Below are 10,181 nucleotides of genomic sequence, written 5' to 3'. Positions count from 1 at the left end.
CTACAACCCAATAGATGGCGTAGAAAATGATAAAAAGCATTTTAGCATTTTAGCCTTTATGCATGATTTTTACATGTCATTTATCTTAGTTCGCACGAACGCTCCATCTATCTGCTCTCCCCCCGGTCATTTTTAGGACCAATTGAGTTTGCCCACATCTGTGCTAACCAATAGATTGGACTCCAGACTCCTGACACCTTCCTCCTGAACCCAGACAATTATCCCCTCGGCTGCTTCTATCTCCCAGACCTGTTGGCACATCAGGACATTGTTCCCGCTCTGGCACTTTCAATGGCTGTCTTCACATCTTGTCTCACTCACCGTATCTGTCTGACCAAGGCTCATTATGGAGCAGGTGTCTGGATGCAGCTGATCTGATGGACGGCTCGTAATAGACGCCTCCTACAGCTGAGGGTTAGACAGCAGCCAGACTAAGCTAAACACACCGGTTTGAGTCACGTAGCATCTTCAGAAATATATATATATATATTTCTGAGCACATTATGAAGTGAAAGGCTCTCTCTAAATGTCTGCTCAGTCGCTTGGCTTTCAGACGTCCAGACGACGAAGGACAAGCCGCCGTACGCTCTGTCTCTGAACCACACGTTCGTGTCAAAGACACCTGACGTTCCTTACCCCGACCTGCAATGATTCCGTTCTTCTGTCTTCCAGTGAAATTCCAGTGTCCACCCATGAGACAGTTCCGCTGTCGTAATGACCGCGTGTGTCTGCCCTTGTCCAAACGCTGCGATGGAGTCAACAACTGTGGAGACAACAGTGATGAGCTTGAATGCTGTAGGTCGGGTTTATCCAGAAAGCAAAGAAAGCTGTGTGTTGTGATTTTAAATCATAAACCAACGAGTGTGAGTTAACTGTGTGACACCTTCACTCCCCCAGCGCCTCCTTCCCCTCCAGCGTGTCAGAAGGATGAGTTCCAGTGTTCCAGTGGACGCTGCATTAACTCGGTGCTTCGCTGTAACTTCTTTAACGACTGTGAGGATTATGGCTCTGACGAAATGAATTGCAATAAAAAAGGTTTGTACTCTCTCTCTCCCTCCTTTTCTCCCCCCTCTCTCTCCCCCTACAGTACAGTTGCACAGCTGTCTCACTCCCTGTCTTCTCTCCTCCAGACACAACACTGAACGAATGCCGCAGCAACCGGACCCTGTGTGGAGACGGAGACGAGGCTCACTGTGTGGTCAACGGCACTAACTCCTTCTGTTCCTGCAAACCCGGCTTCGCGGCCAAAGGACGAAACAGATGTGAAGGTAGAGATTTTTTCCTCAGACCCAGCTCTGACGGTCACATGGTCGACGGTCGTGAACTTATCTTGACTCCACGGCGGGGGGGTGTGTGTGTGTGTTCCACAGATAAGAACGAGTGTCAACAGTTCGGAGCGTGTTCCCACATCTGTAACAACACCAAGGGTTCATACAAGTGCAGCTGCCACAAACACTTCACCAGAATCAATGACACCTGCAAGGCTGACAGTGAGCACTTCTACCTTTTAAAACTTCTTCCCCCCCACAGCTGCAGTATATATATACACATATATATGTGTATATATATATATGTTTTATATATATATACATATATATACATATATACATATATGTATATATATATATATATATATATACACATATATATGTGTATATATATATATGTTTTATATATATATACATATATATGTATATATATATGTATATATGTATATATATATATATATATATACACATATAGGGTATTTGACTGATCACTACTTTCACCGTGGGGATTGATTTGTTGTCGTCTCCTGCTCTCTCATTTGTTTCTCTGCGTCTCTCCAGCCCAAAGGCAGGTTCTCTATATCGCGGACGACAATGAAATACGGAGCCTGGACCCGTCGATGCCAAACTGGCGCTACGAGCAGATCTTCCAGGGCGATGCAAATGTGCGCATCGACGCCATGGACCTTCACATCAAGACGAACCAGATTTACTGGACTAACTGGCACACGGGACGCATCTCCTCCTACGAGCTGCCCTCCACCTCCTCTTTCTCCAACAGCAATCGCAACAGACGACAGACTGAGTCACATGTCACGCACTTGGAAGTAAGTGGACTCTCATCGGCCGTGTGAAACGTCATTCGGACGGTTAATGACTAGACCGGGGGTGTCAAACATACGGCCCGCAGGACAAAACCGGCCCTTTAGAGTGTTCAATCTGGCCATTTGATGAATTTTGAAGATGAAAAAAAAATATTTTGTGAAAATAATATTATTTCATTAAATACAAAGAAATAATAACAATAAATAATATAAAATACTTATTATTTATTACGGGGTGATTGTACTGGTCCGGCCCACTTGACATCTAATGAGTTTGACTCCTCTGGACTAAACAGTTATGGGATCCATTGTTCCAAATGAACCATGTAACTGTGTTTAGATCCCTGATCTGAAGATGCCCCGTGGCATTGCCGTGGACTGGGTGGCAGGAAATCTGTACTGGACAGACTCGGGTCGTGATGTCATCGAGGTTGCCCAGTTGGGTGGCGGACGCCATCGCAAAACCCTCATTTCTGGCATGATTGATGAGCCTTATGCCATTGTTGTCGACCCGCAGAGAGGGTTAGTGGGATTGAGAACGCCACATTGTAGATGTTTTTTTAACTCTTACAGGAACTGAATATTTAAATGTATCTTCTCCAACAGGAAGATGTACTGGGCAGACTGGGGCAACCATCCAAAGATTGAAACAGCAGCTATGGATGGAACCATGAGAGAAACACTGGTGGAGGAGAACATCCAGTGGCCGACCGGTAAAACACCCTCTCACACCAAGACATAAACCTCCCGTTACTCCCCTGTAGGTGGTGCCAGAATCCAGTTGTAAAGACCTGGTTTATGACAAAGCGGGCTGTTACAACACTATTGCTTAATACTGGTGCTTAATCACCTGAGTCATTGCCTATGAATGTAAAGGAATACCCCTAGCACGTGAGAGTGAACTTACAACACTATTGCTTAATACTGGTGCATAATCACCTGAGTCATTGCCTAGACGGTCGGACTGTTAGGCAAGAGCACTAACCGCCCTGCCACTGTATGGCTGTTATCTTTACTACTAATTTGTTGGATGGATGGAAGGATGGATAGATAGATAAGTTAGTAATGTAAATCTTTGTTTTTGTAACCCCTAGTCTTGTCCTCACCACACAGGTCTGGCCGTGGACTACTTCAACGAGCGTCTGTACTGGGCCGACGCTAAACTGTCCTTGATCTGCAGCGTGAGGCTGAACGGCAGCGATGCAGTCGTGGCTGCAAACAGCATCAAAAACAGTTGAGTGGAAAACAGTGACTGTAGGGACCAGTTTGTAAGAACATGAATATCAGGACAGAGATGTGGAAAGAACATGTCCTCTCTGTTTCCACACAGAAGTCCACCATCCCTTCAGCATTGACGTGTTCGAAGACTACGTCTACGGGGTCACCTACATCAACAACTACGTCTTCAGAGTGAATAAATTTGGCAAAGGTCCCATTGAGAACCTGACAACCGGCATGAACCACGCCACAGATATAGTTCTGTATCACCGCTACAAGCAGCCAGAGAGTCAGTAGAAAAAAGAAAACCAAAATTATCATCTGTAATGAAACATGATCTGGATGTTTGGGTCTGATTTGAAAAAAACTTCTGCCTTTGTCAGTTACAAACCCCTGTGACAGGAAGAAATGTGAGTGGCTGTGTCTGCTGAGCCCCAGTGGACCGGTCTGCACCTGTCCAAACGGACGCACACTGGACAACGGCACATGTGTGGAGCTGCCCACTCCCACACTGTCTCCTGTCTGTGAGTGACCACACCAACCCCACACACACACATACACACACACACACAGTGACTTCAGGAACCTTAATCAATGACTTACCGAGCCGTCACATCATGCTCCACAGCTCCCCCTAGTGGTCCATGCCTGGTGCAGTGTATGAACGGTGGCAGCTGCTTCCTCAACGCCCACAAACAGCCCAAATGTCGTTGTCAGCCCAACTACGGAGGGGAACGATGTGAGATCGACCAGTGCAGAGACTACTGCAAGAACGGAGGCACATGCACACCGTCCCCTTCAGGTAGGAGTTGGACATGACAGGTCAATGTGGAAACAGTTGTTACAGTTATATATATATTTTATATATATATACATATATATACATATATACATATATGTATATATATATATATTTATATACATATATACATATATATATACATATATAAACATATATATATATATATACACATATAGGGTATTTGACTGATCACTACTTTCACCGTGGGGATTGATTTGTTGTCGTCTCCTGCTCTCTCATTTGTTTCTCTGCGTCTCTCCAGCCCAAAGGCAGGTTCTCTATATCGCGGACGACAATGAAATACGGAGCCTGGACCCGTCGATGCCAAACTGGCGCTACGAGCAGATCTTCCAGGGCGATGCAAATGTGCGCATCGACGCCATGGACCTTCACATCAAGACGAACCAGATTTACTGGACTAACTGGCACACGGGACGCATCTCCTCCTACGAGCTGCCCTCCACCTCCTCTTTCTCCAACAGCAATCGCAACAGACGACAGACTGAGTCACATGTCACGCACTTGGAAGTAAGTGGACTCTCGTCGGCCGTGTGAAACGTCATTCGGACGGTTAATGACTAGACCGGGGGTGTCAAACATACGGCCCGCAGGACAAAATCGGCCCTTTAGAGTGTTCAATCTGGCCATTTGATGAATTTTGAAGATGAAAAAAAAATATTTTGTGAAAATAATATTATTTCATTAAATACAAAGAAATAATAACAATAAATAATATAAAATACTTATTATTTATTACGGGGTGATTGTACTGGTCCGGCCCACTTGACATCTAATGAGTTTGACTCCTCTGGACTAAACAGTTATGGGATCCATTGTTCCAAATGAACCATGTAACTGTGTTTAGATCCCTGATCTGAAGATGCCCCGTGGCATTGCCGTGGACTGGGTGGCAGGAAATCTGTACTGGACAGACTCGGGTCGTGATGTCATCGAGGTTGCCCAGTTGGGTGGCGGACGCCATCGCAAAACCCTCATTTCTGGCATGATTGATGAGCCTTATGCCATTGTTGTCGACCCGCAGAGAGGGTTAGTGGGATTGAGAACGCCACATTGTAGATGTTTTTTTTAACTCTTACAGGAACTAAATATTTAAATGTATCTTCTCCAACAGGAAGATGTACTGGGCAGACTGGGGCAACCATCCAAAGATTGAAACAGCAGCTATGGATGGAACCATGAGAGAAACACTGGTGGAGGAGAACATCCAGTGGCCGACCGGTAAAACCCTCTCACACCAAGACATAAACCTCCCGTTACTCCCCTGTAGGTGGTGCCAGAATCCAGTTGTAAAGACCTGGTGCATGACAAAGCGGGCTGTTACAACACTATTGCTTAATACTGGTGCATAATCACCTGAGTCATTGCCTAGACGGTCGGACTGTTAGGCAAGAGCACTAACCGCCCTGCCACTGTATGGCTGTTATCTTTACTACTAATTTGTTGGATGGATGGAAGGATGGATAGATAGATAAGTTAGTAATGTAAATCTTTGTTTTTGTAACCTCTAGTCTTGTCCTCACCACACAGGTCTGGCCGTGGACTACTTCAACGAGCGTCTGTACTGGGCCGACGCTAAACTGTCCTTGATCTGCAGCGTGAGGCTGAACGGCAGCGATGCAGTCGTGGCTGCAAACAGCATCAAAAACAGTTGAGTGGAAAACAGTGACTGTAGGGACCAGTTTGTAAGAACATGAATATCAGGACAGAGATGTGGAAAGAACATGTCCTCTCTGTTTCCACACAGAAGTCCACCATCCCTTCAGCATTGACGTGTTCGAAGACTACGTCTACGGGGTCACCTACATCAACAACTACGTCTTCAGAGTGAATAAATTTGGCAAAGGTCCCATTGAGAACCTGACAACCGGCATGAACCACGCCACAGATATAGTTCTGTATCACCGCTACAAGCAGCCAGAGAGTCAGTAGAAAAAAGAAAAGAAAAAAAATGATCATCTGTAATGAAACATGATCTGGATGTTTGGGTCTGATTTGAAAAAAACTTCTGCCTTTGTCAGTTACAAACCCCTGTGACAGGAAGAAATGTGAGTGGCTGTGTCTGCTGAGCCCCAGTGGACCGGTCTGCACCTGTCCAAACGGACGCACACTGGACAACGGCACATGTGTGGAGCTGCCCACTCCCACACTGTCTCCTGTCTGTGAGTGACCACACCAACCCCACACACACACATACACACACACACACAGTGACTTCAGGAACCTTAATCAATGACTTACCGAGCCGTCACATCATGCTCCACAGCTCCCCCTAGTGGTCCATGCCTGGTGCAGTGTATGAACGGTGGCAGCTGCTTCCTCAACGCCCACAAACAGCCCAAATGTCGTTGTCAGCCCAACTACGGAGGGGAACGATGTGAGATCGACCAGTGCAGAGACTACTGCAAGAACGGAGGCACATGCACACCGTCCCCTTCAGGTAGGAGTTGGACATGACAGGTCAATGTGGAAACAGTTGTTACAGTGTGACATGTCTCACCGTCATTTCTGTTCACCTGCAGGAACTCCCACTTGTCGATGCCTGACGGGCTTCACTGGACCAAACTGTAACCTGCACACGTGTAAGAATTATTGCAAGAATGGAGGCAACTGCACAGTCAGTGCTGGGAATCAGCCGTCCTGCCAGTGTCCTGCTGAGTTCCTGGGTGAAAAGTGCCAGTACAGTGAGTGTCACGTTCGAATCCGTTGAATACAAAAACTGCAATATATCATGTCAGCAGTTAGCTTCCCATTCCTGGCCAGTAGGTGGTACTAAACATGCATATCTGGCATGTACGCATTTCAAGTCCTGGACTATGATTGAATGATTCTACAGGCAAAGTTTCCCTTCATTATTATGGGTTAATGCCTTAAAACATTTTTTATTATAAATGGCATTTTTATATATTTCTCATAATGACTCTTAATGAGTAATTAGTGTACACCTTTTTATTCATCATCGTTAATGCAGTGAGAGACAGGCTCCTCCAGGGGGGATTTAAAATTCAAGATATGTGGATTAATCAATCCTGCTAAGGTAATTAGCCGTGATTGAAATGTTACCAGCTTAAATATTTAAACAGCTCGCAATTGTGAACATGAAAAACAAATAAGAAACAGTTGTAAAATAGACAGATTTTTAATAACTAACTGGACTTCTGTTGGCTACTAATATTTGTAATTTTCAGATTTTTAAAAAATGTTTTAAATGTTTTACTCTTTTTGGGTCTGGGTCGTGATCATTGTGTACAGAAGTCCACAAGTCAACATTGTTCAATTAAAAACACCTAAAGACAGCAACTGTTGACCAAATTAAAATTGAGTCTGATGCCCTCCGGTGGCCATGGTGGAAAATTAAATTGATGTCAAAGACTGAAGAGCAAGTAAAGCCCTCCGGTGGCCATGGTGGAAAATTACTGTAAATTGATGTCAAAGAATGACTGAAGAGCAAGTAACTGCCTCACAGGGACTGGCAAACAAAAGGATGACAATATTGCCACAAAACCATTGAAACTGCAATTTGTTAAGTTCCTCTAAACTGTAATGGGCAAAGGAATGAAAATCGAAATAAATCCTCTCATCTGTCTGGTTTGTACTTGATGCACTCACTCATTCTGTCTGCCTTTAAACAGGAGGCTGTGAAGGCCACTGCCTGAACAAAGGCACGTGTCTTCTGAGTGAGAACGGCTCCAAGCTGTGCCGCTGTCCGCCTCAGTTCATGGGCAGCACATGTGAAATTGACAAATGCCACTATTGTCGTGACGGCGAGTGCATCCCCAGCAGCAGCTACTTTTCTGCGGGGCAGTTCACCTGTCGGTGAGTACACGTACAGAACACTGACATCAGCTGTGAACGTTCAACTCTCTGTTTCATCATGCTGTTGCTGTCTCCATTAGCTGCGCAAACGGCCGAGTCCAGCCCAGCTGTTACACATGTGACACAAATGAGTACTGTGCTAACGGCCAGTGCTCCCTAAACTCCCTCACCCGCCTCCCGGAGTGCAGGTAAGGGGAACAGGAGTTCTTTTTTTTCTTTTTTTTGCAACCCGTCTTTACACGTCAGCTGTAAGTCTGAATATACCAACGTCTGCTCGTGTTCACAGATGCTCACCGGGCTGGTCTGGACACCGCTGTGAATCTGTGGATGAAGAAGGTTCCTCAGCTTCAGGCGGACGTAAGTTGACAACCGTGAATCTGTTGTTGAAGGGTGTAGCAGTGTGTTTTTTTATAAACCTGCAGAAATACAAACAATATTGAAATAAAAACAATAAAATCGAATCTCTCTTTGGAGGTAATACACTGTTCTTATGACAAAAACAACGTTTCCCCACAGCATGTGTAAATAACAACTAGCACATCAACACAACAGCAATGGTGGTCATTCTGTCAAAATGTTTAATCTGATTGATTTTGCAAATTAATTAACGACAGTGACGAGTTCATCTTGACAGTCCTAGCTATAATATTTTGGGAATGTGCTGCAGTTATCGATGTCTAAAACATGAAACAAAAGATGATTATTTTTTTTAATCCTTGTCAAATATACACTCTATGATTACTATACAGTATAATGTGTTCCATCAACATAAACAGCTTGTCATCCCTAATATTTCACCTTTCACCGTTTTGTCCTGACCTGTGACTTTGTAATGTCATTCTATCCTATCACGTGAAGACTATTTTCCATGACTAATTTTATCTTCAGATAAAATTCCTGTTTGAAATAAAAACAATAAAATCGAATCTGTCTTTGGAGGTAAAACACTGTTCTTATGACAAAACCTTACCCACAATCTCTCTATGATGAAACTCAGTGTTTTTTTCCCTCTGAGTTTGACTTGGTGAGTTTTTGTGTTTGTGTCTGTGTCAGGCACGGCCTCCATCGTGATCCCTGTGCTTCTCCTGCTGCTGCTGGTCCTGCTGGCTGGAGGAGCAATGTTCTGGTACAAGAAGAGGATGAGAGGGTTAGTGACACTGCTACGTGTGTAAATAACAGCAGACACTGATCTCTTCTTTTTTTTCTGCCTTTGGGTTTTCTTTTATCTCTCTCTCTTCTTCCTGACTTCATTTTTTTTTTCATTTCCCTCTCCTCTCTGTAATGGCATCTCTTCTGCTCCTCAGGTCTAGCCGGCACGGCAAAACCGGCTCCAGACACTTGCGGTAACGGTTGCTAGGGTTACCTCTTATGTTTTGTACTGCCATTCTGTTTTGCATCCTTTTTCTCTCCCTCTCTCTGAAACTCTTTTGCTCTCCTGGTGCTCTTTGTCGTTGCCTCACCCATGAGTCCTATTGGCTGTGCAGTGTTTGGTCCTGTGTTGAATGTCGCTCCATTCTCTCTGATGTTCATTAGAGCTGGAGCCTGATCTGCTCAGTTTTGCCCCAGTCGTCTCAGCTCCAGGGCAGATCTATTGAAACGAGACATGTAATAGATCTGTCACTCGTTGTCCATTATATTGTGTCATGATGTTTTACACTGTAGTGCAGTGTCCTGTGCTGTGGTTTCGTACTGTGGTGCTGTGTTTCAATAGAGTAGCCTCAGATCGTGAAACAGCATTCTTCCAAACTGGAGTTGGAAAATGCAGCTACAAAGTTAGCTTTGATTTCGGTCTCCTTATGTTAAAGGTTAAAGTTAGCTTTGATTTCGGTCTCCTTATATTGTAGGTTTATTGTGGTCTTAAGATAAAACTCTTCCGAGTACCATTGATCTACACGAATACTACAGTAGGTTTGTGTAGGTGTTGCTGCTGTGGTACAGTGATATATTCCTCAGCCTCATTGTTGCTGTGTCCCTGCTTGCACTGTTTGATGACCTGTTTTAATTAGAGTTAAAGTCATGAGAGTGTGACACGACTGCTGTCACTCCCTGTAGGGCCAAGGGCTTCCAGCACCAAAGGATGACCAACGGGGCCATGAATGTGGAGATCGGGAACCCCGCCTACAAAATCTATGAGGGTGAGCCTGACGACGACGCTGGCGAGCTGCTGGACGCAGACTTCACACTGGACCCAGATAAGGTAGGAACAAACGTAAGTCAATACTCTACACTTTTCTG

At 44.8% G+C, this 10,181-nt stretch overlaps 1 protein-coding gene across 1 annotated transcript in view; it reads left to right on the top strand.

Annotated features, from left to right (window-relative positions):
* The window catches only part of LOC103386004 (low-density lipoprotein receptor-related protein 1-like), a 98,270-nt gene that overhangs the window by 85,168 nt on the left and 2,921 nt on the right, over nucleotides 1–10,181 (top strand). The window contains exons 73-90 of the mRNA XM_025059921.1: nucleotides 673–795; nucleotides 898–1,035; nucleotides 1,131–1,268; nucleotides 1,371–1,490; nucleotides 1,830–2,095; nucleotides 2,433–2,614; nucleotides 2,699–2,805; nucleotides 3,206–3,325; nucleotides 3,423–3,599; nucleotides 3,694–3,834; nucleotides 3,939–4,112; nucleotides 6,653–6,814; nucleotides 7,763–7,946; nucleotides 8,027–8,134; nucleotides 8,233–8,303; nucleotides 9,000–9,093; nucleotides 9,251–9,289; nucleotides 9,999–10,143. Coding sequence (XP_024915689.1) covers nucleotides 673–795; nucleotides 898–1,035; nucleotides 1,131–1,268; nucleotides 1,371–1,490; nucleotides 1,830–2,095; nucleotides 2,433–2,614; nucleotides 2,699–2,805; nucleotides 3,206–3,325; nucleotides 3,423–3,599; nucleotides 3,694–3,834; nucleotides 3,939–4,112; nucleotides 6,653–6,814; nucleotides 7,763–7,946; nucleotides 8,027–8,134; nucleotides 8,233–8,303; nucleotides 9,000–9,093; nucleotides 9,251–9,289; nucleotides 9,999–10,143 — 2,489 coding nt within the window. The remainder of the gene's footprint in view (nucleotides 1–672; nucleotides 796–897; nucleotides 1,036–1,130; nucleotides 1,269–1,370; nucleotides 1,491–1,829; nucleotides 2,096–2,432; nucleotides 2,615–2,698; nucleotides 2,806–3,205; nucleotides 3,326–3,422; nucleotides 3,600–3,693; nucleotides 3,835–3,938; nucleotides 4,113–6,652; nucleotides 6,815–7,762; nucleotides 7,947–8,026; nucleotides 8,135–8,232; nucleotides 8,304–8,999; nucleotides 9,094–9,250; nucleotides 9,290–9,998; nucleotides 10,144–10,181) is intronic.

The sequence above is a fragment of the Cynoglossus semilaevis genome, chromosome 11 (assembly GCF_000523025.1).
Source record: "Cynoglossus semilaevis isolate Cse_v1.0 chromosome 11, Cse_v1.0, whole genome shotgun sequence".
In the NCBI taxonomy this organism is placed as follows: domain Eukaryota; kingdom Metazoa; phylum Chordata; class Actinopteri; order Pleuronectiformes; family Cynoglossidae; genus Cynoglossus; species Cynoglossus semilaevis.
Note: the sequence above shows the minus strand (reverse complement) of the source record. Positions and strands in the feature narration are given on the sequence as shown.